The 27,525-nt window shown below is 37.0% G+C and overlaps 5 protein-coding genes across 5 annotated transcripts; 3 read left to right on the plus strand and 2 right to left on the minus strand.

The window, feature by feature from the left end:
- The first annotated feature begins 2,578 nt into the window (after nt 1–2,578).
- LOC122004914 (glutamic acid-rich protein-like) lies at nt 2,579–6,225 on the plus strand. Its single transcript, XM_042559770.1, has 3 exons — nt 2,579–3,288; nt 3,385–3,409; nt 3,524–6,225. The coding sequence occupies exons 1-3, from the start codon at nt 2,984–2,986 to the stop codon at nt 5,933–5,935; spliced, it is 2,742 nt and encodes a 913-aa protein (XP_042415704.1). The 5' UTR covers nt 2,579–2,983; the 3' UTR covers nt 5,936–6,225.
- Nucleotides 6,226–6,357: 132 nt separating this feature from the next.
- Nucleotides 6,358–8,759, minus strand: LOC122004915 (60S ribosomal protein L19-1-like). The gene is made up of 5 exons (XM_042559771.1): nt 8,596–8,759; nt 7,568–7,690; nt 7,155–7,468; nt 6,676–6,722; nt 6,358–6,589 (listed from the first exon to the last, which is right to left on the minus strand). The coding sequence occupies exons 1-5, from the start codon at nt 8,705–8,707 to the stop codon at nt 6,565–6,567; spliced, it is 621 nt and encodes a 206-aa protein (XP_042415705.1). The 5' UTR covers nt 8,708–8,759; the 3' UTR covers nt 6,358–6,564.
- Nucleotides 8,760–10,391: 1,632 nt separating this feature from the next.
- LOC122007386 lies at nt 10,392–11,078 on the minus strand. Its single transcript, XM_042563255.1, has one exon. It carries the CDS (start codon nt 11,076–11,078, stop codon nt 10,392–10,394), a length of 687 nt encoding a protein of 228 aa, XP_042419189.1.
- Nucleotides 11,079–16,813: 5,735 nt separating this feature from the next.
- LOC122004916 (protein DEHYDRATION-INDUCED 19 homolog 2-like) lies at nt 16,814–19,075 on the plus strand. Its single transcript, XM_042559772.1, has 3 exons — nt 16,814–16,966; nt 17,116–17,372; nt 18,669–19,075. Exons 1-3 carry the CDS (start codon nt 16,925–16,927, stop codon nt 18,772–18,774), a joined length of 405 nt encoding a protein of 134 aa, XP_042415706.1. The 5' UTR covers nt 16,814–16,924; the 3' UTR covers nt 18,775–19,075.
- Nucleotides 19,076–19,467: 392 nt separating this feature from the next.
- Nucleotides 19,468–25,933, plus strand: LOC122004917 (ATP-dependent DNA helicase Q-like 1). Its single transcript, XM_042559773.1, has 11 exons — nt 19,468–19,700; nt 20,377–20,550; nt 20,611–20,750; nt 21,414–21,674; nt 22,493–22,656; nt 23,446–23,542; nt 23,658–23,701; nt 23,793–23,907; nt 23,976–24,326; nt 24,428–24,652; nt 25,553–25,933. The coding sequence occupies exons 1-11, from the start codon at nt 19,601–19,603 to the stop codon at nt 25,661–25,663; spliced, it is 1,782 nt and encodes a 593-aa protein (XP_042415707.1). The 5' UTR covers nt 19,468–19,600; the 3' UTR covers nt 25,664–25,933.
- The last annotated feature ends 1,592 nt before the right edge of the window (nt 25,934–27,525 follow it).

The following is a 27,525-nucleotide window of genomic DNA, read 5'->3' on the forward strand; positions in this document are numbered from 1 at the left end:
TCCGGTGCTGTTTTCGTTATTACCCTACCGATATCTCTAATTTAAATCTTAAATTGATTGGAGATATTATCACAACTATAATTTTATAGTAGCTACGAAATCAACTACAATAATTATAATCTATAGTTATAAAAATTACAATTTTATAACGGTTATAACTACAATAATTGTAACAAATAGCTATAACAGTTAATATTTAGTCCATGCTATGAATAGAAAATTAATCTTAACAAAGAGGAGTAGAATTACTCAAGGCCTCTGAAAAGACTTAAAATGATGTTTTTTAGTCTAAGATTGTGCCATTATGAGTCACACCGAGTAACAAATATAGAATCTTTTAACAAACTTCAATTTAATACATTATATATCCATTCAATTCTAGTCAAAAGTTATGTATATCAAAATTTACCTAACATATATTGCAACGGCTATAGTTTTATAACTATATTTCATAACTACTCAAACTGTGTAATAGTTATGAAACCATAGTAATCCTATTTGAAATTTAGGAAGATGATGTGCTAGGTAGGTTAGAAGACTCTAAGCTAGAAGAAGATGGCGCGCGATCCTCTATGCGCACACTAGAGATTGAACAAACAGAAACGTTAGAGTGAGAACCAGGGAGGGGGTCCATGATTTAAGTACTCTAATGCTCAAATCAGAACTGTAGCAAAATGGAGAAGAAGATAAACAGTAGAATAGTAATGTAGAAGCATATGCATGTGTGTGCAAGAATACATGGCCAACGGAGAGAATTCCCTTTTTATGCTGACTCTCATAACCTCCTTAATAATGAGGCGTCAGATAATGTATGTGATCCTGTCCGAGTCGCTGAATCGACGGACGTTGGGCACGTGGCGCTCTCCTCTATCTCCGACCAGCTGCACCGACCTCCGGCGAACCTGCACAGAAGTCGGGCCGGGGAGGGGTCCCCGGCGACGACCCTCCGACGCTCAAGTCAGGCAAGAAGAAGACGATGAAATAGCTCCGAAGATCAGAGTTTTCATACCTTCGGCGAAGTCTGCGGGCTCTTATATAGAGCTCTGAGGAGGCTGATGCACATACACCGAGACACACACGTGTCCTCAGCCCATACCCAGTATGGGCTTGTCAGAGGAGCTTGCCTGACCCCTTACTGCTACAGTCTCTGATGGGACAGCATAATCTTCTGATGAGATAGCATAATCTTCTGTCTTGTCATTCTAGCCCTTCTGTTTCCGCACCGAGCGGCATGACGCTCGGCAGTCCCATCACGTCCGACCGGACTAAGGTATACGTCCGTTCGGGGTATTCCTGGTCATGTGCTCTGGACTGTTCGCAGTGTTGATACTTTATTCCTTCGGCCGAGCGGGCCATCCGCTCGGCACTACTATACTGTTCATCATGAGCGTCGGAACCCCGACTTCCCGCCGGGGTGTATTGCTTCCGCTCGGAAGCTTCAGCCGGTCGTCACCATCATTATCTGCTCGGCCAAGCTTCTGGTTGGCCTTTTACCTTTCGACCTCCACGTGGCGTTGACTCTGCTAAATGGGGACTCCCATTCTTACTGCCGGATCAGTATGATATCAGAATATGTTGGATAAAAAGATATATAATAGTCCTCTTTTAGGTAGAAGAAGGTTCCGTTGCGTGTATATATGTCAAAGTAACAGAATATTCCCTAATGAGTAACCGTTATTCTCTAACATCTCCTAGAGGGGGTTTGACCGGTTATGGTGCCAACCGACTGTGTGCTCGAAGTCATACTCATGATGAGTGGGGAGCTGAGCCACAAAAGTTCGACCGACTCTTAGGCTGACCGACTTTTAAGTCGACCGATTGTATGTTGGGAGTCTACCCATGAGGAGTAGGGAGTTGAGACCCGAAGGTCTGACCAGTTCTTAGGGCAACCGACTGTATGTTGGGAGCTCTGTCCATGAGGAGTGTGGAGTTGAACCCCAAAAGTTTGACATGCTCTTAGGCCGACCGACTATATGTTAGGAGCTCTACCCATGAGAAGTAGGGAGTTGAGCCCTAAAGGTTCGACTGACTCTTGGGTCGACAGTCGTATGTTGGCAGCTAAATCCATGAAGTGGGGAGCTGATACCTAATGGTCCGATCGACTCGGGGGCGATCAACTATGTATATCTTGACTTTGATTGTCACCTCACCTTGAGTTTGACTGTTATATCATCTTGACTATCAATCTCATATTATTTTTTGAGTCATTCATAATGCGTCATATCACATAGCTATTCCAATACGTCTCTGATTAAGGATTTATACTAGAAATATAAAATGAGAGATAATAATGTAAGTATTATAATGAAGGGTAATTAGATAATTATATACTGAGTGTGATTTTTACCTTTTAAGATTTATTATATTAAATTTACAAATTTGGATTTTTTTTAATTAAAAAAAGTGAAACCATATCATTATGATATCTTTACTTGTGTCACATGCAAACAAATTATATATTTGATTTTGCAAGGCCCCATTATGATATCTTTACTTGTGTCAACTGCAAACAAAGTATATATTTGATTTTGCAGTTCGCAGAAGGCGCCGTGAGCGAACTGCTCACTGCCTTGGTCAATTTTCTCGTCGACGTGTAATTGTTGACCGAAAAAAGAACAAATGGGCGCCGGAACGACCACGCCGTCCGTGCCATCCCATCACGATTCGCTCATGCGAGAAGGATCGATCATTCTACGACGCCCCTCGCTGCGCGGAAGGGAACCCAGCGAATCTCTCGACCAATCGAGTCGCCCGACGAACGCCGCGTGGCGGACTAACCGACCCCACAGCTCTCCCGCGAAGAACGAGTCCGACGCCTTGAGCCCTCCGCCGTTGGTGGCTCGGATGGGTCCAGAAACGACCGCGAGCGGGATGCTTCTTTGTCTCATCTGTCCACCCAACTCTCGAGTGCATTTAATTTGGCAGGTTGCAGAAGCCGTGGATTTGTAGTGGAGAATTATCCTGCCCGCTGACTGCGATCGAGATGGAGCAGATCGCAGCAAAGGTGGCTTCTTTGGTGGTTCCGCCGGCGCAGCAGCACCGAGGCGAGCTCGTCGTGGAGAAACCCAGCGAGGAGAAGGGGAGGCAGCCGGGGGAAGCGAGGAGGAGGAGGCCTTTGGAGACATCGACGGTGGAGGTTAAGGGAGCGGGAGGGATCCTCGTCCTCGGCGGACTCCTCGTCGCCACTGCCGTCGCGGCCGGAGTCACCATCGTCGCTCGCAGGGCGCAGGCGAAGCGGCCGCCGGGGAGTAAGAAAGAGAAAGCTGAGGGCTTGAACGGCAACGATAAGTGAGTTCATCATGTTTGTGGCGTGTGGATTTTGTAGGGACTTCTCCTGTGTGATTGCTTGCTTGCTTACAATTTCTAGCTCTTTTTTCCCTGCAGAATCGATGGATCTGCCGGTATCCAGGTGAATAGTGTGTTCTTGATTTAGTAGATAACTTTATTTCAAGAAGAACAATAATAATTAAAAAAGAAATGTTACAGTAGAAGTGTTGTATTAATTTGGGATTTTGTCATATAGGAGGAGGACGATTGTGTTTCTGTGAAACCAAAGAGCAGTTCATCTGAAGCTGTTACTTGTGATGGTGTTGAAGAACTTCGAAATGGCAGAGAGTTGGGCTGGCAGCAACTTGATGAGAAAATTTTGGGGAAAACAGGTTTGGGATTGCAGAATGGAATAGGAAAGAAAGAAATTGATCAACAAGTTTCACTTGGTGAAGCTGAACATGGAATGATCGATAACGAAGATGATAAAGAATCAGAGTTAGGTATGAACCAGCAGCAATCTGAGGAACTTGTAAATGCAGCCCCTGAAGAAGAAGAAGATAAAGAAGCTTCACCTGTTGAAGCTGAAGATAGCGTGAACCATGATGAAATAGAGCTGAAGGAATCTGTTCCTGCTGAGTCTATTCCTGAAATTGAAATCAGCAAACAAGGATGTGAGAGCGTTCGCGACAGAGATGAGAAAGTTTTACCATTTTTGGAAGAATCAAAGGAGTCTCAGTTCGAGATGGTTGAGTGCAAATTCAATGTGTCGAGACCAGTGGGGCCTTTAACCTTCAAGGAAATAGTTGAACAACAAAAAGTGGAAGCATCGCCAAGTGAACTTGAAGAAGAGGCAAGGCCTCAGATGGATGTTAGTGAACAGCAAACTGCGCAAGTCATAGATGAACACAAGCAACAAAAAGAACATGAGATTTTGACAGTTGAATTCGAAGACAAGGTGAACCAGTATCAAACTGAGCAGATTTCAGCGTCAGAGCTTGCTTTGGTTAATGAAGAAAAAGAACCAAAGGAGCCTCGATTCCATATGATCGAATCAGAGCCTTCTGCATTAAAGGAAGATAAAAAGGAATTATCAGTTGAGCATGTCTTAAATGAATATGGTATAGAAAAAATTGAACAACACATTGAAGAAAAGGAAGAGACCGAGGCATCTCCTGAAGGAGAAGAAAAAGCTGAAGATGAAGAAGCAATTGAAGAACAGAAAGTGCCAGAGTCATCTGTTGAAGGAGAAGATGATGGAACCTACAGCAATCAAACTGAACCTCACATAATTCATTCTGAAGTCGGCACAGAAGAATTTTCTGCCACGAAGGAAACAGAAGAGAAGGCTCAGCCTGCGTCATTTGCTGAAGAAGAAGGATCCAACAACAATCAAACTCAAACTGAGCAAGTCATCGATGAACACAAGCAACAAAAAGAACATGAGATTTTGACAGTTGAATCTGAAGACAAGGTGAACCAGCATCAAACTGAGCAGATTTCAGGATCAGAGCTTGCTTTAGTTAATGAAGAGAAGGAACCAAAGGAGGCTCGATTCCATGTGACCGAATCAGAGTCTTTTGCATTAAAGGAAGATGAAAAGGAAGAGGTGAAAGCATTATCAGTTGGACAACAAACTCAGCATGTCTTAAATGAACATGATCTAACAAAAATTGAAGAGCACGTTGAAGAAAAGGAAGAGACCGAGGCATCTCCTGAAGGAAACGAAGAAAAGATTGAAGAAAAGAAAGAGGCAGAGGAATCTCCAGAAGGAGAAGAAGATGAGGAAGGGATTGAAGATGAGAAAGAACCCAAGACATCTCCTGAAGATGAAGAAGCAATTGAAGAAAAGAAAGTGCCAGAGTCATCTGTTGAAGGAGAGGATGATGGAAACTACAACAATCAAACTCAACCTCACATAATTCATGATGAAGTCAGTACAGAAGAATTTTCTACCACGAAGGAGACAGAAGAAACGGATGAGAAGAATCAACCTGCGTCATTTGCTGAAGAAGAAGAAGAAGGATCCAACAACAATCAAACTCAAACAAATACAGCTGATCCTCAATTCAGCACTGAAGACCATTCTACGGTGAAGCAAGTAGAGAAAATGGACAATGAAAAGGAAGAGCCAGAGTCGTTTCCTGAAGAAGAAGCTCAAATGAGAGATGAGGGCTCTGATAGTGCTCCAGTTTCTTCTGCAGAAGAATCAAATGATGCAGCGATCTCACCGGCGGAGGTGGTGGAGCAAGGAAAGATTTTACTGCAGGAGGTGCAGTCAAAAGTCTCGAGTGACTACTTAATATCCTCCGGGGAAGTAAAGGTTAATGCGCATGTAAAAAAGGTAGAAGAAAAGTATCAAGAAAGCATTGCAGAAAGAGAGAGCATCCTAAACAACATGGTTCACTCAAATAAGGCAGAAGAGAAGGAAGAAGAAAACATGATAGGGGGAGAGAAAATCACAAAAGATGAAATGCAGCAACAGTTGATGGCAACGATCAAGAAGAAGGCACTGATGTTGGAGAAACTCTTGATGGATATTCCTGACAGATTGTTGGTGGTTTTGCTGGTAATCTCACTGATCATGGTGCTGCTTCATTACGTCAAGCCTTTCTCTCAACCCTATCAAATGATTTCTCCCTCCGATGAGAATTCACAAGGAATTTGAACTGTGCTTTCTCAAGTGTTAGAATTACATCAAGGACCAGTTTTGCTTTGTATTCAGTCTTGATAGTTATCGTTCGACAATCGTGAACTTTCTCTATTGCCCGATAGAATCTGTTGTGAGGCAAATAAAAACCTGACGAAAGAACAATGGTTTTTAAAACCTTCTAGTAATTTTGCTGAGTTAGTTTTGTTTGGTGGTGCACTAATTCTAGAGGATTTACGTGTTACCTGGATACTATAAAATGGTTATCGATATGCAATTGGACCACTGAAGCTTTATTGCTTGCTTTATCTCTTTTTGTTTTAACCTCTGGAATTGAACCTTCATCGGAGTGAAAAGTGTATATAGTATCTCCTTTAAACTTATAGATCACCAGGAGTGAGAACGAAAATATCTCCAATCAATCGAAACAAGCATAAGAATAGCTTCAACAGCATTCTGAACCAATTCATAAATACCAAAAATTCAACGGCACTGAAAAACACAATGTTTTTGGCTCCACAACGAAACATGAATTCCGAAACAAAGGTGAAATGACGAGTTTTAGCAGTTCTTCCAAAGTCTCACCATCTGAAATCATATTCTTGGAAGTGAGCATCACCCCCTTCCTGTTGTGCCACTTGTACGCTCTACTTCTTAGCTTTCTTAGGAGCCCTGCATGGAAAACAACAATTAATTAGCTTATGGGTATATCTGGATTAGCTTCTTATTCTTAATAGGCGATAAGGCGAATGTCCTACTCAGTCTGGGTGGCTGGTGCAGCAGGAGCAACTCTGTCTCCAGGACCCTGTTTTTCCAGACCAATATAGAACAGTAAGTAACAACAGACTAAAATCCGTGCTCAGAAATACTAGAGTTCACAGGAGGCAAAAACAGAAAACAATTATCATCAGGCTCGTGTCACAATCATGTTTGTTTCTCTTGGTTGCATATTGCCTTTTCTTAAACCTTCAATTTTCAAATTGAATCACTGAGCAGAAAATTTCTCTAAAAACTTAACAACAAATCTTACAACAATGACATATGTCAAGCAAAATAATCCCGCAGTCAAAAGATATCATGATGGCAAGTTATAAAAAACAAGTAGCAGGAGAGGAAGACCATAATGAACAGAGAAATAAAATCAAACAGAATCAACAATGATAATGTGGAAGGTATTTGAAACCAAAAAAATACAAATTAAGTCGCACAGGATGGGAGGAAAGCAAATCTATGGTACCTGTGCAAGGCGCTCCTCCCTCCTTGCGATTTTCCTCTCTCTGCTGGCCTTGCTCTTGGCACGTTTAGCTTCAAACTGGTCTGACAAAGTCTTTTCTCTAGCCTTTTCAGCTTTGGATTTGTGAATAGTTTCCATGAGCACTCGCTTGTTCTTGAACACGTTACCCTTGACTTTCATGTACATATCGTGGTACATGTGCTTGTCAATTTTTTTGGATTCACGATACTTGCGCAGTAACCGTCTCAGAACTCTCATCCTCCGCATCCAAAGGACCTTTGTGGGAAGCCTAGCTTCTCTCGTACCCCTACGCTTACCTGTAACAAGGAAAAAAAATTATTACACGCTAGTAAAGTATACATGGCTATTATAGCCAGAAGGCCCAGAATATCATGATCTAGAATATATAGTTTTACCATATCCTGAATGTCGTCCTTTTCTCTTTGCTTCCAAGGCCCTCCTTGCACGAGATCGAGAGTGAATTTTGGTTGGCTTCCTGATGATAAAGCCATCCTTGACGAGCTTTCTAATGTTTTGGCCTGAAGTAAAAACCGTCAACTCATTATAGGACATTTGGAAAAGTAATATAAGAATGACACTAGAGATTTAGAATGTCTGCATAGCATGGTCAGAACCAGTGATCAAGTTTATTTATTGAGTGACAATGTATCAAAGAAGCCCAACGTTACCCCGTCTTGAGAATTAAGTATCGAACACTCTGACACAGTTATTTCTTCAAAAATTACACACCGATATCAACTTGGAAAATTCCAAAAATAACAAGTCAAGTATCAAAGACAACCACAGCAAGAATGGGAAGGAGTGTAAAAAGCATATTTCTCTCATGGCACATAAACATAGAGTGCCTACTAACTTCTGCACACATCAAACCTTATTCCCATCCTTCTTGTCTCCTACTAGTCAACTCCAGTGCACAAAACTAATCAAGACATCAATCTACTGGCAAGTGACGATGTACCTTAAACATGCCAAAGCTCACACAACAGCAACTTGCAAAGGACCATAGGAGATGCAAAACTGACCAAAAAGATAAAACCATAATAAAGGAGATCAGTTTCAAAATCAACGACAAAAATTCAGGGTAGGACCAGTTTTTACTATGATCAGTCACAATAAGCAAATGAATGGGCAATGGGATTCAAAACAAATTCGAAAGAACTTCAAGTTACATCAGTTACTACTTACTATGCACCACACCAACACGAAGAAATCTGGGGAAAAATCAATGATAATTGAACTCATAAACAGGTAGCTCTAGAAATGCAAACCACGAACAAATCAGGAAAAGAAAAAAAAAATAGACACTAGCGAAATCCATCGACAAATCCAAAAGCACTCAAACTCGATTATAAACTATATTCTGACAGGTTAATCACGATTAAACAGAAAATCGATCAAGTGAGTATAGAGTACAAGTCCTCACGGGAATTGGCCATGGAGATCTCGTTGACCTCATTGGGATCGAGCCAAACCTTCCCCCTCCCGCACTTGAGGACGCTCGCGGAGAGCCGCTTCTGGAGCTTGAGCGAGACCATCACTCTCCCCCCCTTGCCTTTCCCCTCCCGTAGAGTTGAACGCACGCAGAGAAGCGCGGCGGTGGCGAAATGGATTGCTATTTGTAGTCGGTACACTTGTTCTCTATCCAATGCTAGGGTTCTCGATGGCAAAAGTGTAATATCACTTCTCGAAGAACGATGGGCCGAACGGCCCGGTGTTCTAATAATTGCTTGGGCCGACTGAACCGGTGCTATGAATCGCATTAAACTTGGATTAGTGATAAGCTAAGCTGAATCTAAAAACATCAGGTCAATTTTCCTATAATATTTTTAAAATTTTAAATAAATAATCTATTTTATTAAATTTAGATAATCATTTTATAATAATTTTTCATTATAAGTGATTTTTCTAAAAACAAAAATATAAAATTTTAATTAATTTTACACAAGCACCGGTGTGGTTGCTCTCATTTTAGCTTAATGTCTAATACTTTCACAAATATTATTGTGCTTTACTTTTTTGTCTAATATTATTCTATTTTCCATTTACAAATTTGATGGGACAATCTTTGCATTAAATTTTTTGCAGATACTAATTTTTATAAAAATGATTAAATTTAAGATATCAAAATATATTTTGGGATAAATTTGCTTTCTCAAACTTCTAGAATTAAAAGCAATCCTATCCATCAAAATACTCGCCAAATTCAACCTAAAATACTATCACATAGCAAATTCAAATAAAAGAAAATGGAAAACAATATGTGAAATATAACATATTATCACCACAACATCATGACATCCCAAAGTACAAGTATTTGAGATTGCATATGTTTGACATGACTGACAGCAGTGCTGTAATAATGAACATAAGTTGTGATAGCATTATCAACAACAAACTTGCTGAAGAAACAACCTACACTAACTATTCAGACTTGCATTCTTCATTCATCTGTTGTGGAAAAGAAAAGAGGAAGAAGGTTAGAAGATTATACTTTACAATTAATAAAAGAAATGGTAAGGCCAAGATCTGAAATGTAGTACCTAGAAGCCGGATCACCAATTTCAGGCAGTGCAACCATTAAAATCCTCCTTTACATACAACTTTGAATCTAAACAACACTACCAAATAGACAGATAACTACAGGATGACAAGCAAATCCACCATACATATTACAGTGAAGGAAAGAAGGAATGCTACAGTCCAGCCCATCCAACATCTTCATCCCAAAAATAGAATAAGTTGAAAGGGGAAGTCTGGAACTATTGCATTAGAAATTAGATGATGAGTGAGGGAAGAGATGGGGTTAAAACTGAAGGAACTAAAAAAGTTAGTAGAGAGTGGGTGGCACAATTGTGTTGGTGTGACAGTATGGAATTGACATTTAAAATAACCTAGACACTTACTAGGGAAGGGAAGAATAAACAGACTAGAACTAACTAATGGAAGAGAATATCAACTAGCTAAATGACAAAGAAGAACAATGGATTTATATGCAAATTATTGTCATTACTATTAACTTGCTTAATCTTGTAGCAAGTTTCTTTCCTCCTCTCCAACATTCTTTTCCCCAGACATTTACAAGATTCATATTTTAAGATAATGCTAAATAAGCTAAAGTTTCATCAACTTACCTTAGAGAATACTAGTTATTCAGTGCCACCTAAACATGTCAAAGCGTAGAACATCTATGTACAAAATTTTTTAGGTCCAGCGTTCCTTTTAGTCATCAATAATATCCAAGTGGAGAATCCGTCTTAAGGTCTCCGTGGCAATATCATTGTGACAAAAGAAGCCACTGGCGGAGGATGCCGACTCTCTAGCAGGAGACAATGGAGCTGATTTCGATAAAGGTTGAAGAACAAAATCAGATTTTGAAAGTGGAAGCTCGAGAGACACGCTGCGCCTCACTCTAAGGGAGAATTTAGGAATCGGCAAAGAACTAGGTGGAGGCGAGTTTGTGTAGGCAGGTCCTGCCCAAAGTTCAGAGCGAGAAAGATCAGTTGTGCAAGGGGAACCTTTAGGAGCATATTTTGTGTAGGCAGGTCCAGCACAAAGCTCGGAGTGAAAAATATCAGTGGTAAAAGCGGCCTCTTTAGGAGCAGGTTTGCGGTTTATGGGTATCGGTGTGCTCCTCTTGCTTTTCTTTGACGTCTGTGGCGAATAGGAAGGAGATTTGGCTTCCGAAAAGCCATCAATCGTGAAATACTTATTGGGAAGTGATTGCATAAAAGCGACATCAGAATTGAAGGCTCGACAGTTCATCCCTCGGAAGCTACTCGAAGGCGAGAAGGAACCAAACTGACTTGTGATCCCTGACTTACTGCTGCAGATGTACCGGTGGCGATCGCGAGCAGCGGAAACAATTGTATCCATCTCCAGAAGAAGAAACTCACAACCTAAAGCCATGTAATGAACATTAAAAAAAAGTGCAAGCGTCAATTTATGATCCAAGCGAAAAGGGCTAGCTCCGAATGCTTCAGACACTAATTGAGAAAAGAGTATACCTTCTGAAGCTCGAGATTCTCCAAAACCAGAGGCTAAAACAAATCAAAATCCTTTTTTTCTCCGCCTACTGAATAGATCTGCACGATACTAAACCGGATACAACAGACACAACAAAAAAACATCAGATTAGCACTGAAAAGTGGCACGGATGGGAAAATCGAACGCACTGGATCAGGAATCCGTCAAATGCAAACAGATCTTACCGTTGAGGCACTGCGATCCAGTTTTCCGAGAGCAGAAGGCCACAGAAACCACAAAATAAAAACTCCCGGAACAAGCGAAATCGATCGGGAAAGGGGGGGTGAGAACGGACTAGCGGAGGAGAAATCTGAGAAAGTGATTACAGTAATTTCCATAAGGGCGACGAGGAGAATTAAAGCATCCTTTTTTTTCTTCTTTGCAAATGATGTTTTTCTTGTATACGTAATTCTTCCCTACCCGCCTCAGGCACCAGAGACATGGCAGTGGGACCAACTTTAAGACGGACATCTAGCGGGACCCTTTCTGTGAAATTTCTATTTTCTTTTTTGTTTTTTGTTAATGCTGTTAAGTTTTTCATTAATGGAAGATAATCCACTTTGTCCATAAAAAATTTTCATCATCGTCAAAATAATCTGCAGAGATCCATACCAATATTTTTAAATTTAAAATCCCATTAAAGTAAAATCCATGTAATATACCATAGTTTTGATTCAAACCTATGAAAAATTCAATTGCCACCAAGAATTTATAGAATCGTATTTTACCTAGAATCGATTTAGGGTCAGGATTGGAGATTGGATGATCGGATAGTATAATTGTATAATCCTATCAAAAACATTTAAAATCTTATCATACATGATTAATAATTTTTAAAAAAAAATTCATTTACATATAAATAAATGACTAATTATATATATATATATATATAAATAATAAATAATTATATATATATATATGCAATCATTTACACTACATTACTATATGTGTAAATTTAAATTAACTTGTAATTCAACTATCATTCTCAAATAATAATAATATTTATATTTTCATATCATAAAATGAAAGAATATAAAATTTCTATTAATACAATAATAATAACATATTTAATGTCAAAAATATTTTATTGATTTATATGATAATTCAATTTAAATGTCAACAAAACATCTAACGTTTATAAGAATGGTTGATGTCACATAATACTAGAAAATAGACATCCAAAAACTTATTATTTGGGAAAAAATAAATGACAGAATATTATTGATAAAAAAACTAATTAAAAAATAATTAAACATATGTTTAAATAATTTAAAACCCTAATAAGATGAAAAAAATAATAAAATAAAATAAAATCTTCTAAACATCCGAAAAGAATTTAAATGATATTTTTTGGGTTTGAAATAGGGTGGTTAAGGATGAACTTTGAAATTTATTAAAGATCTTTTAACGAGTTTTGATTTGATATATTATATGCCCCATGATTCAATCCGAATCAAAAGTTATGGCCTCTCAAACCTTCTACCAATCATGCTACGATTTTGCTCCGATCCTGTTCCGACCCTACCGATTCTATTTCGATCCTACCAATCTTGCTGCGATCCTACTGTAAAAAATGATTCTGTACGATCCTGGATCGATTTTGAATTTCTAGATCATAGAATCGTACAATCCTATGATCCAGATCACGATTTTATAAACTATGTGCAGCACTATCTTGCTCCCATTCTCATTCTTAAATGACCTCCGACGTCAGCCTAAATATTAAATGTACATTTGATTTAAATTATCATCCTTAACCTGAATTGTATAATTATCAAATAATCACATACGAATAAAGTATATTATAATATTATTGGGTTCAATCATAAATAATATTATAACCTAATATAACCGTTGTTATATTATCCTTAGTTGAATTATTTTAATAGAATAATATAATTTAGATTTGAGAAACAACAATAACAACCTAACTTTATCCCAATAGATAAACACAAATATATATATATATATATCCTTTTACATAATTAAGTATTTGTTATAGTTTCATATTGTCTAATTAAAATATTTATTGGTTATCTAAGTACATGTCTGTACCATCTTAAACGTGTCCATCAAAATTTTTCATCAATAGTTTCAAGTCCGATTTCCTCTCTAATACTCTCAATTATTATTCTGTCTATCCTCGTATGCCATATATCCACTTTAAAATCATTATCTCTACAACTCTTATCTTCTGCTCATGTGTTTGAGTCACAGTTCAACATTAAACTCCATATAACAAGGTAAGTTTAATGACAGTTTTGTAGAACCTTCATTTAAGTTTTAGAAGTACTTAACGATCACATAAAATATCCGACGTTCTCCTATATTTCAACAATCCTGCTTATATTATATGTTAAACATCTTTCAATCCTTCTATAATTTTACAAGAATAACCTTAAATATTTAAAATTTTCAATTTCAGACAGCTCGTAATCTCTGTTTTAACAATTAGCATATTATGCCTAATATTCATATATCTTATTTTTATTCCACGGAGTCTAAAATATTTCCTTTCATACTTAAATTTTACTTATTTAATTATAACTTAGAGAAAGTCTATTTAAATTATATTATTAAGTTAAGAGTTTATTAAATAATTAACTAAGTTTATATTTAATTTATTTATATTGAAAAATTAAAGTTTAATTATCATTGCACTGCGCTCTTCACCTTCGCTGTCCTTTGCTCCTCGTCGTTGCTATGCTCAGACGCTCGCGGACCGCGCCTCAAACACCATCCGGCTGCACCTCAGAATCCACCTTTCCTACAAATCCAGCTCAAGACATTAAAAATAAACAAGATGCTCACAAAACAGCATCCAAATGGTGAGATAAACCTTCGCTGCCTTGTGTTTTCCACTTAAAAACATGAAAAAAAATTCCACAAAAGACTCCCAGATCAGAATCTTACTCAGTTAAAAAATAGTCCCAACTTCGATAGAGAAAAACTTAACAGATGCAACAGGAGAAAAAAAAATATCAAAAATAAACAACATGCTCAGAAAACAGCATCCAAATGGCGAGAAGAGCTTGTTATATATATCAAAATAATTTATCGGAAATATTTGAGACTTTATTGAATTTAAATCATATAAAATTAAATTCAATTTATGATCTGAGACAGGCAAATAATAGATTGGCCGACCGGACAATTAATGAAAAGATCGACTGAGTGAATTGAGCGAGCTAGCATCCCGAGCAGATGAAGTAGCTGATCGAGCACGAGACCTCCCAGGTGAGAGCTTTGAGGTTTCTGTTGGTAGTCTGTTTCATATAATACAACGGTGAATCGTGATTCTCACTAAGTACTTGATAATCACGGCAAACTAAGAGGTACCCGATTATTATCATGGGCACTCCACCAACATTGCACCCCCTACGTATCCATATGTGAGAGAGAGTCTCTCCCCCATATATTTGTTCACATCATCAATGCATGTGAATCAATATAAATCAACCAATATGCCTTGAAACTCCTAATGTAAGATTAAAGTCCCATTCAAATGGAGTTTCAGGTCTCTTCCACCTCTTCTCTATTCACATATATTCAACAAAACTTTCACCCGCTCGTCATCCCACTTACAAATATGAAAAAAAAAATCCACAAAATACTCCCAGATCAAAATCCTACTCGTCGAAAACAATCCTAACTTCGGCAGAGAGGAACTTAGCAGATGCAACCGAAGAAAAGAAAAGAATGACAGCGGTGGTGACGACGAAATGGATGGAGAAGGTGAAGGTCTGGAGGCCTTGCGAGAGCGCTAACAATATTTCTTGTGGCTATGGTGAACGAGAACTGAGAGCGAGGAAGGGGGCCATTTGGAATGTCATCGTTAGCAAGCCGCTCTACTTTGGTGCATGTGCTTCTCTTCTTCCACCTATCATCTTGACTAGGTTCCACCGCCTTACTCGCCCTGGACGACTACCTATGTACCTTTGCTTTCAGACGCTCGTCAACTATGCCTATGCTCTTAGAAGCCCGCCTCCTTCTTCACCCTCGACACTCGGCCTCCGCACCTCTACTCTCAAACGCCCATTGGCTGTGCCTCTGCTCTCAGACACCTGCCTCTTTCCTCACCCTAGACGCCTTTCGCCCACCCTTGCTCCTGCGTCCTCTCCTTCCTCACCCTATACACCCGCTTCTGTGCATAGAACAAGCGGCAAGGATAATTTTAGGAATATTTTCCCATTAACTTTGAAATCATCAAAAACCACTTCTTTAATAGGGTGAACTTTCATCCAGAAAGACCCGAGCAATACGTAACTGAACGGGCCACTGAATTATTTCTGTTCAACTCGCTCCCATCATAAATGTCGTTTGACCCCGGCACCATATTGTAAATTTTCAACGTATCAATTGTACTGCATTATCAGTTTCGTAGCATTAGAAGATTTTAATATTGATTGCATATCGGCAATCCAAAAGGGCGTTGTTCATGAATATCTTAGCAGCGTCGATTTTGATTGTTTACACATAGAGCATTCCAAGATGATTTTGGAAGGTATTTCATATACCGCTAGTGGCAACCGGGTCACAAAAATCTGGGCCTTTATGAACCTCTACAGATTTAACACGTTGCCCTTCATATATTGAATATTTTGGCACTCAATGAACCTTGGTTGCGCCAGGAGTGCCCCTAGGGTTGGTGCCCTTCAGTTTGCAGAAGTTGCATACCTCAAACTTTATTAGCACCGGGCTAGATGCTCACCAGCCAATGGCTTAACCTGACCATGATTTTTTACATTTAGAATTGTCTTGTTTATATTGATTGTGCATAACATCGAGCAAGATTTCTTTTTAACATCTGAATTATTTGTGGAGAAGTATGGGCTAATGAAGCATGGTCATAGTATTGGAGTTGGGATCCCAAGGAGACTTGGATATTTATTACTTGGATCATATTCACAATTTTTTTATAGGAGTACTAGAACAAATCAAATTTTTCATGGTACAGATTCAACACTCTGACTTCTATGGGCACTCGGGCTTCTATGGAATTCTTTAAAGGGTCGGCTGATAGTAGATTCTGTTTAAAAATCCTCTCTATTCATTTTTTGTCTGAAACTGTAAAAATTCAGTAAACTGCAGTTAATTGATACAATTGAACCATACATGCAAAACAAAATCATTGTTTCTTTTCCATTCACTGAACTGGGTATCTAACATGTCTTGGAAAGATTTGCTTGTCCTCTCAACCTATGTTCCTAATTTTTTTTCTTTTTATATGACTATGATGTGGGTATCATATAAGTGGCAAAGAATAAATGAGCTTGTGTTTTTTTCCTTTAACCAGATTACCTGATACACACTATTTCCCTTCAGAGTTTATCCATGTTCATTTTGTAAAGCTTTATTTTTAGTGTTATGTGTAAAATGGTAACTGCTTGTGAGAACCTTCAATTGGAATCAAAACCGAGGAAATGATATTCACCTATGTTCTATGGTTTTGTCTTTCATGGCCATATATTGTTGTTTACATATTTGGTTTCTTGCTTGTAGGAATCAAATCTGAGGAAATTATATTCACCTATGTGCTATGGTTTTGTCTTTGATGTTCACATATTGTTGTTTACATATTTGGTTTCTTGCTTGTATGAATCAAAACTGAGGAAATTATGTTCACCTGTGTGCTATGGTTTCGTCTTTGATGCCCATATATTGTTGTTACATATTTAGTTTCTTGCTTGTAGGTCTGCCCTGTTTGTGCAGCTAGAGTTGGGGCAGAGATGGTTACTCACATAACAACTGAACATGCAAGTATTTTTAAGATATCCTTTCTCCTCTTTTTCATTGGCTGCCTGTATCTTACTCTACTTAAAGCCTATTTTAGAAGTTGAAATATCTATTGTAAGCAACCACTGTATTTTAAATGTTACAAGTATGACTAAATTGATTGGATTCTTTGACAATAACTAACATACAGCGTAGAAGGAGATTACGCAAAGGTTATTTAGGATCTTACTCTACACATTCTCTGCTTAGAAAGGATTTACATGAAGACAATCTTCATTCACTTTTGGGAGATTCTATTGGTACCTCCAATGCTGCACCTGACCCGTTGTTATCATCATTCATGTTTAATGTACCTGTGGTAGATACATCAGATGAACAACCTGAACCCCTGGCTGAAGAAACTTCTGCAGGCAAAGTTTCAGATGAGAAATTGGTTGAGAGGTATGACGTAATAATGACATCAAATTTATAAATCTCAAAGGGTTCTGGTATATCCATATGGTCAAATATTATGGTATTTGATAGTATTTTTTTTTGGCTGGCTTCCTCACAGCTGATATAAGATTCTTTTCTGTATCCACTAAGAAATTGGGTACTATTGTTTGATAAACTAGAAATTTTGGGTTAGATAAATTTTGAGTTATCAGAAATTTTGCTTGATAAACTAGAAGGGGAGCCTTGACGCAATGGTAAAATTGCTGCCGTTGAGTCATGGAAATAACTTCTTGTTATGTAAGGCTGCTTACAGTAGATCCTTCCACTAGGACTTCGTATTGGCGGAAGCTTCATGCTAATTTATCTTTAGCATAAATTCTCAAATTGATACATAAATTGTTTTGGTGCAGTTCTCCCATTAAATATTTAATCTGTTTTCTTTTTGAAGTTTATTACACACTTTATTTCTCAAATTGGATGATTAAACTTTTACCATTATGATTTACTGTGACTTATCAATCTCCAGTAAATGCATAAACTGCCCCCTTATAGCTTTTAGTTTATGATTGTTGTACATTCATCACTTATTATTTGTTTGGATTCTTTAGATAGGTTAACGAATTTCTGTTAGCAATTTAATTATGGATCAGTAGTCATATGAGTTGTTTTTTCCTCTTTATTTTTGTCATTTATGTGCAATTACTTGAGTTTGATTGCTCTATCTTCATATTTCAGTTGGTTACTTCTCTGCTTGTATATAGTGATCATTTTTCTACTGGATTGTCTTGGTAGTGATCAGGAGACAATGTCATACTATGGTTATACTATGTTGGAAATAACAAACTAATTCCTTTGGAGGTCATGAGTATCTAGCTTGGGACAGATTTTTGATAGCTGCGAATCTGGATTTAGAATATTGTTAATATATTCTAGTTACTGCTATAAAATGGAAACATATCTTCTTGCAGCATAAAAACTCTTGGAAGCATAAAATTAACATAATATCTCCTGATTTCCATGTTCATTGGTAGAGCTCAATAGAAGCAGTAAGACTAACATGATATCTACATGTTCATTGGCAAAGGCCAAATATCTGACGTTTAATCATGTGCTTGTTGACAATGGATGATGTTATTTTGACAATTTGTCGGTAATGTCTTGAAATGGCTGATTCCTGATCTCTTTTATGTAGTATTCACCGATTTTGAAGAATTACCCGTGGACCCGTGGTAGCATTACCTCGTTCAATGTCTGACACTTTATCTAATCTTATTTCTAACATCTGTAAGCTTCATTTTACAGCGCCACGCCATCTCACTCGGACAAAAACCTGGAGGAGAGTGCTCGGAGGAGTGAGTTCGTGAGGCAGCTAGTCCTCTCCACAATGTTTGACGATGATGATGCATGATTTTGAGCGGCAGACACGATGGCATCAACCTTGTTTCAGCATAAAAATCTGAACATCTTTAGAGGTCGCAAAGAGGATGCCAAAATTGGACGAGGTGCTCGATGCTTGGAGTGATACGCTGGGTGTATGCTTCTACAGGGTTGTACATGAGACTGGGGCATGGAAATTGGAATGTATCACGGACCTTTTATTATCTACGTTCTAGTGGGAACCTGTGAGGCTGTGAATAATGATTTAGACTCAAATAAATTGTCCAAGTATTCGTTGCTATCTATTTAAAATAAATAATTTTTGTGCTGTAGAAGTGTATAAATTTCCTTCCGTATGAGCCGTTTATCTTAGCCCTGACTCTAGCATGAAAAAGCATGTTAAATACTAGTGATAGAAGATTGTTTCGATGGGTTAACCTTTAATGATATTATTATATATGATTTTCTAATCTGTTAGTCCTTACTTTAGTTCGTGAAACTTAAGCCACACTCAAGCTCTGTAAATTTTATAGGTAAATAAATTCTCACACAAAATTTTGCTTTTAATTGACATAGTAATTGATATATGGATGTAGGGCGGTAAATGAATTAAACATTCGTGAACAGTTTGGTGTTTGGTTTGGTAAGAACTTGTTTATGTTGATGAATCAATAACTTCAAAATTAATCTAAATCTATGAGCTTTTTTCCAGCCGAATGCGACAGAGTGGACCGGTTCGATTGATTTGGAGGGAGCGAGCGCCTAAACATTAGTTTCCCGCCGATAACCGCGCCGCTTGCCCGCGTCAACCCTCGTCGTTGCGCACTGGGAGTTGGGCGGGCGCGGCGGAGCGGGAAATGGAGGTGGAGAGAGCACGGCTTCTTAGTTTAGCGTACGAATTCGGTTTCGATGAAGATGCTGCAAATCAAGGCTTGGATCGCCTTCTCGATCTGTATGGTGAGACATTACCTTATCACTTTCTACCTGGCATTCAATCTGAAAGAGCGAATTCTATTCCGCCTAACAGCAAGTTTGAATTGTTCATTCTATCTGGTATTTGTACGTTTTGTTGTTCCTTCCGCTAATTGCATTTTCTATGATATTGACGCCTTAAACCCTAGGCATCATGTAGTTGCAAGATTCTAGAACCATTTAATCTTCTTCTTTTGGACATTAGTGATGTTTATTTATTCCGCGAAAAGATGGTTTAGTTTTACATTCTGTACAGTAAGATTTGTAGATCAGGACTCTTTGTCATTTTAGTGGTCATTGATAGGAAGGGTAGTGGCTAATACAGAATGTTTACTGGATTTCACGAGAGAAGACAATAACTTTAAGCGGAATAATCAATATATTTTAGTAGTTTTTTTTTCTTTGGGGTGCAAATAAAAATGTCCCATAATAAGTAACATTCTTATGATTTGAAGTTCTACCACCAGATAATGTTGGAAATGTTGTCTTTTTTTTAGTAATTCAAGTCAATCATTCTGTCAAATGGTTTGAATTTAATGCTGAGAGAGTGTCTCTGTATAATTTTGTAATTCTCTGGCAACTTATTTTGGTTTTAGAAATTTTCTGACATCTTTTTTTTTTTATCTTGTGTCATGTGATGGTTTTCTAATTCCTTGTGTAGGGGAGGATGGTACAGATTTTGTTACCGTGGAGCATTGTGGTGATGATTTTCTTGCTGCGTTGGCTGATTTTAACCAAGACAAGGAAGACTGGGATGATCTGCAAGCTATTGAAACAGAAGCTTGTGGAGCTTTGAGCGACATATTCATTGATACAATTCCGGATGAAAAAGAAGGTGAGAATCCAATTGTGACAGAAACTTATGAATGAAGATTAAATTCAGTGGGATATGCAGGTAACAAAATTGCTGGGAGAGTTTTTTCATCAAACGATAATCATTCACGTTTAGAAGTCATAAGCCAGAATGATTGCAATCTTTCTTCTGGATTCAAGAGAAATGAAGTTCACACAATTGAACAACCCTCAAAACCAAGAGTAAGTTATTCTTGTTTGATATTTTTACAAGACAAATATTTTCTTTTTGGGTTTACCATTGTTCTACACTTCTACTATCCCCATTCAGTATGCTAAATTTAATGAGTTTGGATGTGCATAGTAAAATGACTGCTAAAATATCAGTGGTAATTCGTCCAGCCAAATAAGTCATTACAATGTTATATTGGTCTGTCTTAAGGGTTTGAGGTAGAACTGATAAACTATCAATATAATTAAATAAGATATAAACAACTTAGTTATAACTAGTCTCCTTAACTATTGAGCTCAATTGTTTGAAATTAGATCTATGTAGCCAAGTACAAATAGTTGGGATACACTTGTTGATTTCGACGTATGTTAGCTTTGAATTAGTAAAGATTTTTTTCCAGTTAACTTTAACTATTTCTGAAACTCTTATCTATTCAATTATTTTTTGCATTGATAAACAATAGCAATAGTACATTTTCCTGTTCACCTGTTGTAACTTCACTCTTAATATTTTGAATATCTTGGATGCTGCTATTTTCCCCAGTCCGGTAGTTTTTCATTGTTTTTGTTGCTAATTATTGCTGATTTCATATATAGGTATATGCAAACTGCTTAAATTTACCCAGTATTTTTTTCTCTCACTGTATCCAAATAGTTATTCTTTCATACTTCAAGGTGTATGAAGATATAAGCAACTATGGAGAAGTTTCATCAAATGTCCCTGGAGGGATAGACTTGCATGCAGTACAAGATGGATGTGAAACCCCAAGTTATGAACAACTGCAGTCTATGGATGATATTTCTTTGGCAAATGTTGTGGTTTTTGGTAACAAAACATTTCGTGCTCTGCAGTATCAGGCTTGCAAGGCGGCTATGCAGAAGAAAGATTGCTTTGTCCTTATGCCCACTGGCGGCGGTAAAAGTCTATGCTACCAGGTCTTATGTTCCTCTAATCTATGGTTTTGGAATTTCAGCAAAACTCCATTGATATTTGCTTGCTATATTTTCAGATCTTTGTTATCCACATGGTTTTGTGGAATATTAGCTCTTGGGATTTGTGAAGGATATATAATAGTAGTCAATGGAGGTCATTTTGATAGACTGATTTATTATTTTCCGTAATCATGCATAATTCTCTAATAATATTGTACATAAGTTGACGGGGAGTCTTGGCGCAACGGTAAAGTTATTGTTTTGTGACCAAAATGCCACGGGTTCGAATCTTGGAAACAACCTCTTGCAAAAAGCAGGGTAAAGCTGTGTACAATAGATCCTTCCACCCCACATAGCGGGATCTTCATGCATCGGGCTGCCTTTTTTTTTAATATTGTACATAAGTTAGACAGTATAGTATACTCCACTGGTGAAAATAATGACGAATTAACAGCTTGTGATATTGCATAACAAGGAGATACTCTGACAAATACATACAGCCTGTAGCTTTTGCTTCAGGTTGGGGGTAAAACCTTTGGGTATAATAAGCAAAATATAAGGAAGATTTTCCTGATAGACAATGTTAACCAATATTCGACTGGTGAAAGTAATGGTGAATTAGCTGTGATAATTACACCATAAGGAGATACTTTGGCAAATACTAGAGCCTCTATTAACCTTTGCTTGCTTCAGGTTGGGTTCAAACCTTTGGGTATAATAAAAAAGTTTTCACCCTTGCAACTTCTAATCTAGACTTGTAAAATAAGTTTCATTTTGTATCCTTTGGTAATGATTTTGCTAACTCTAGCATAAACCTACAGCTTCCGGCTATTCTTCATCTAGGAGTTACAGTTGTTGTCTGCCCCTTGCTGTCATTGATTCAAGATCAAATCACTACACTGAATGTCAAATATGCGATACCTGCGACCTTTCTGAACTCACAGCAAACTGCTTCACAAGCATCAGCTGTAATCCAAGAACTTAGGTATGAAATACCTCCATCTTGGACCTATGAGTTCATATAGTACCATCAAGATTCTCATCTCACTATCTTATATCTTTGATCTCTGCCAGTCTGCTATCAGGTTTGAAATTTTCATTTAGATGTGTCAATGGGTTATGCTAGGATGAAATAGCTGATGAGATTGTGCTCAATATGCATAATGCTTGAACTTAAGTTACATAATCAAATTTGTATTTGCCATGATATGTATCTGTCAGAGATTCACCATATAAAAATAACCTGGTTTTGGAAAATAGCTTAAGCATGGAACTAGTTTCACTTATTGCTTCTTTTGATCCGTTTTAAACTGTAACATTGTCAAAATTGGATTGTATCGTTTTGTCAGTTTCAAAGGCCACAATTTTTCTCTCACAAAATTGTTGCAACCATCAGAGGAGGAACTGTCATTTAAATGACTGATTCCAAGGCACCTAACACCATGATAATTTGAAGAGGAGCTATTCAACTTTTCTCTCACAAAAATATGCATGTCCAAGAAAATTATTGAAATATCTAGGAAAGATAACCAGTTTAAACTAAAGTTTTGACAAGAAATAGATCGAGCTAACACTTCTCTATGGGAATCAATTTAGGGCCAGTTTTCACCAAGTTTTTTCCCAGTTAATTCTATTCTAGGTAATTGATTGTTTTACATGGCAGATTAAAATGAGGAGAAATATTAATTTGTTATGTCTCAGAAATGTTCAGTTCCAGGGTTAATAGTTTGTGTTCTTATATGCTTCTATTTTCATTCTTCTCACTCTTATACAGAAGCTGTAATCCTTCATGCAAACTCCTGTATGTTACTCCTGAAAGAATTGCTGGGAATCCGTCTTTTATGGATACTCTTCAATGTTTACATCAAAAGGTAGCTATTTGGTTGCAGAAACCTAGGGTCCAGAAGCATTTTATCCCAAGAATCTTTATTTCTTTTCCTTTTTTTTTAAATGGCTGCAAAAGATCTTAGCACAGCTTTGTGACAGGAATTACTTGCCAGTTTTGTTATAGACGAGGCACATTGTGTGAGGTAACTTTTATATTACTCTGACTGGATCCAATTTGATGGCTAACCTAGATAATTATATGCATAGATTGAATGGTTATGTTCTCCTTCTCAGCCAATGGGGGCATGATTTTCGGGCAGACTATAGAGGACTGGGATGTCTTAAACAAAATTTCCCTAGAGTCCCTATAATGGCATTAACTGCCACTGCAACTCAGCCTGTCCGTCAGGTGATTAAGATGCGTTTCTTTGTTGTGGCATGAAAACAAGAAGCTGAACACTATTATTTAACTTGCAGGACATATTGGATACTTTAAGAATTCGTAATGCTTTAGTTCTTGAGACAAGCTTTGATAGACCTAACCTGAAGTATGAAGTGATACTTAAAAGCAAAGATTCATTAAAACAGCTTAACCAACTAATAAAAGATCGTTTCAGCAACATGTCTGGCATTGTCTATTGTCTTTCAAAAAGCGAATGTGTTGAAGTATCCAAATATTTAACAAAATGCAAGATTAAAACAGTGCACTACCATGCTGGCTTGGCAGCTCATCAGAGAGTTGCTGCTCAGAGGAAATGGCAAACAGGAGAAGCTAAAGTTGTCTGTGCCACTATTGCATTTGGCATGGGCATAGATAAAGCAGATGTAGTAAGTCTATTTAATAAGCTTATATCTGGAAGCACTTGTATTTTTTTGGATACGAGTATTACAATCCAGTTAACTTATTTGGAATTGATTTGATTGAGCAGCGTTTTATAATCCACCATACCTTGTCAAAATCAATCGAAAGTTACTACCAAGAATCTGGAAGGGCCGGAAGAGATAATCTTCCAGCAACATGCATTATTTTCTACCAAAAGAAAGACTTCAGTCGAGTTGTTTGCATGCTACGGAACGGAGAAGGTTCTAAAAGGGAGAGGTTTAAGACAGCAATGGATCAAGCAAAGAAAATGCAAGGATACTGTGAACTTAAGGTATTCCTAACCTCTTCACCTTCTGTTGCTTTTCCCAAGATATGGCTTCATAATAGTAAATATGATTCACTGATCTGATCGAGCATTTAGGTCTTATATCTATTGATATGTTTAACATAGTTGTTTTCCATTTATCTTCCAGTAAACGGAAACATCTGAGCTAGAAATGACATTTGCACCATGTATGTATCACATGCAAAAATTTAAGTACTTGAATTGTTTTCATAGTTTTGTAAATTGGTTTCCCTATCCCATTGTACAAAGTTTATCCTCATCTTCCCATTCATTGACGTTAGATGCAATCTGCATTCTCAAATTTATTCAGCATATAGAGAAATTTCTGCTATGAACTATCCAACATGTACTTCCACTGCCTTACAAGTCAGAATTGCTTTCATATTCTGTCAGGGAACATTGCACTGGTCAAAAGATGCCAGACTCGGTGGTTAGGAGAAGTTGCTTGATCAATATGCACTATAGTCAGGATAGTTATTTATATAGCCATGTGATTAGGGTAAAATATTAGTAAAATCAATTTACATAAGATCAATTATAATTATTAGAAATAAAATGTGATTAATTTTCTGAATGCTACTAGACTTCCGTATTTGAATGCAAAAATAAACAACTTGGTGGTAGTAGCATATAGATTCATAGTATATGTGTGTTCTTATAATTATATGACATCTATTCATCGCCTCAAAACATGATGCACTCCACTTATTACTCTGAAAACAAATCTGAAAGTTTTGGTATTTCCAGATTTTGGTTTCACATTGGTTATATTCTATGTCTACATTTGTTAATTGAAGAATGTGTCATCATTCAGATGGAATGAAACGTAGAATTTGCAACAATTCTTATAAAACTCTGTTAATCAAATTTTTATCATGTTTGCAGAAGGAATGTAGGAGGCAGACGCTTTTAAGTCATTTTGGAGAAGCATTCAACAGGAATGGCTGTATAACTGGTCCCAGTCCCTGCGATAACTGTTCAAACTCTGTTCAGTGAGAACATGGTCTGCTTTGGGAGCTCGATCAGAACAATTTCTCCTATCTCAATGGTTTTGAAGAAGCTGAACTGGTTTGGATTTTTTTTTTTTGGTTTGTCCTACACGCTATGTAACAAAAAAATTTCAATTATAACAGAATGATCCATTTTCTATCCCCTTAATGTTAGCCGGAATTGTTTTTGAAACACAAACATTGATAGTGCTTTTTTGTTTCTCAGGAGCAGTTGATTTGAGGTTATCAGAGGCATTGCAAACTCCAGCAATGTTTGCCTTATTCTTCAATATCATTTCCAACATAAAAAAAATATAGTATCGCATCTTTCTTAATGCCATATTTCAATCATTTTACATGCTTATTGAATCACGAAGTATTAAGTTGACTCAATATATTAAAGGGTTAAGGAGTATATTAATGAATTGTGTGTGAAGAAAAGTATGAATGCGCAGTTGGGAAAGTTCTTTTTTTTTTTTTCCAAGTAATCTATCCTAAATTTATCATGATCGTTAGCATAATTTTAGATAATCTTTTTGCAAATTAGGATCTACTGACAGATCCTTAACATTGATTTATATGAAAGTTTGGTTTATCGATTCCTATCGTATGAGAAACTTCAAGCATAAAACAAAATTAAAATAAATCTTGTTTAAAATAAAATTAAACACCCACTTAATTTTTTTTTTAAAAAAAAATCAGTCCTGAGATGCTCATTAGATGATCGGTTGCAAGCTTGTTGCTTGCTAGTGAGTTGATTGCAGTGGCCGTTTCAACTGCTCCCTTGCTTAGCCCTTCACCTCTTCATTTTAATTGTGCTGGTTTAATGGGCATCTCTTTCTTATTGTACTAGGAACTTTAAACATAAAATTAAAATAAATAATTTTTAATATGAAATTAAACACCCACTTAATATTATTATTTTTAAAAAATCAATCAGGCCTTGAATGCTCATTAGACTATCGGTTGCAAGCTTGTCGGCTGCTAGTGAGCTAATCAGCAATTCCAGCCGCTTGTTGCTTGGCACTTGATCTCTCTATTTTAATTGTTCCGTTTTAACTAACACTCGCTTCTTGACTCATAGGGCGTTAGTTACCCGCAAAGTCCCCATCAAGAGCTAGGAGCTCTGATAGATTGGTCGGTTATTAAATTAACAATTAATTTTAATTTGATTGCTAAAATTAATAATCAAATATAATAGATTGGTTACTAATTTAGCAACTAATTTAAATCAGTTGTTAATATAATCAATTGAACATAATAGGTTGATCGTTGATTTAGTGATCGATTTAAATTTGGTTGCTAATTTTAGTGATGGATTTAAATTCGGTGGCTAGGGTGTCTTCCTTCTTTCTCCCAACTAGCTCCTCATGTAAGTCATTAACTCAAGGGCATTGACCGATGATGTCCTCAATTGGAACTGAGAGCTCTAATAGATTGATTTGTCAATATAGCGATAATTTTAATTCAATCGCTAAAATTAATAATCAAATATAATAAATAGTTACTAATTTAGAGACAAATTTAAATCAATAGTTAAAGTTAACAATCGAATATAATAGGTTCGTGCTAATTTAGCAACCGACTTAATTAGTTGCTAAAATTAGTGATCAAATGTAATAGTTCAGTCACTAAATTAGCAATAGAAATTTAATATTCAATTATAAATTAATGACCACTTTTAAAATATTAATAACAGAATTAGCATTGGAATTTTTATATTAGTCTCTAATTTAAAATGCTAATTTAATTGAATACAACTTAGTATTTATATAAACCATTACAGATCTATAATATCAATACCATTCAGAATAACATTTGATAACAATACCATCTTAATCATCAATTTCAAAATGCAAATATTATGGA

The sequence above is a fragment of the Zingiber officinale genome, chromosome 7B (assembly GCF_018446385.1).
Source record: "Zingiber officinale cultivar Zhangliang chromosome 7B, Zo_v1.1, whole genome shotgun sequence".
In the NCBI taxonomy this organism is placed as follows: Eukaryota; Viridiplantae; Streptophyta; class Magnoliopsida; order Zingiberales; family Zingiberaceae; genus Zingiber; species Zingiber officinale.

Coding starts and splice junctions, on each gene's coding strand:
- LOC122007386 (XM_042563255.1), bottom strand. CDS start 11,078: ATGGCTTTAGGTTGTGAGTTTCTTCTTCTGGAGATGGATACAATTGTT.
- LOC122004917 (XM_042559773.1), top strand. CDS start 19,601: ATGGAGGTGGAGAGAGCACGGCTTCTTAGTTTAGCGTACGAATTCGGT. Junction 22,657..23,445: donor GCTGTAATCCAAGAACTTAG/GTATGAAATACC, acceptor ACTCTTATACAG/AAGCTGTAATCCTTCATGCA. Junction 24,653..25,552: donor AAGGATACTGTGAACTTAAG/GTATTCCTAACC, acceptor TCATGTTTGCAG/AAGGAATGTAGGAGGCAGAC.
- LOC122004915 (XM_042559771.1), bottom strand. CDS start 8,707: ATGGTCTCGCTCAAGCTCCAGAAGCGGCTCTCCGCGAGCGTCCTCAAG. Junction 7,691..8,595: donor GATCTCCATGGCCAATTCCC/GTGAGGACTTGT, acceptor TTTTTACTTCAG/GCCAAAACATTAGAAAGCTC. Junction 7,469..7,567: donor AGGACGACATTCAGGATATG/GTAAAACTATAT, acceptor TCCTTGTTACAG/GTAAGCGTAGGGGTACGAGA.
- LOC122004914 (XM_042559770.1), top strand. CDS start 2,984: ATGGAGCAGATCGCAGCAAAGGTGGCTTCTTTGGTGGTTCCGCCGGCG. Junction 3,289..3,384: donor GGCTTGAACGGCAACGATAA/GTGAGTTCATCA, acceptor TTTTCCCTGCAG/AATCGATGGATCTGCCGGTA. Junction 3,410..3,523: donor ATGGATCTGCCGGTATCCAG/GTGAATAGTGTG, acceptor TTTGTCATATAG/GAGGAGGACGATTGTGTTTC.
- LOC122004916 (XM_042559772.1), top strand. CDS start 16,925: ATGGTTACTCACATAACAACTGAACATGCAAGTATTTTTAAG. Junction 16,967..17,115: donor AACATGCAAGTATTTTTAAG/ATATCCTTTCTC, acceptor ACAATAACTAAC/ATACAGCGTAGAAGGAGATT. Junction 17,373..18,668: donor GATGAGAAATTGGTTGAGAG/GTATGACGTAAT, acceptor TTCATTTTACAG/CGCCACGCCATCTCACTCGG.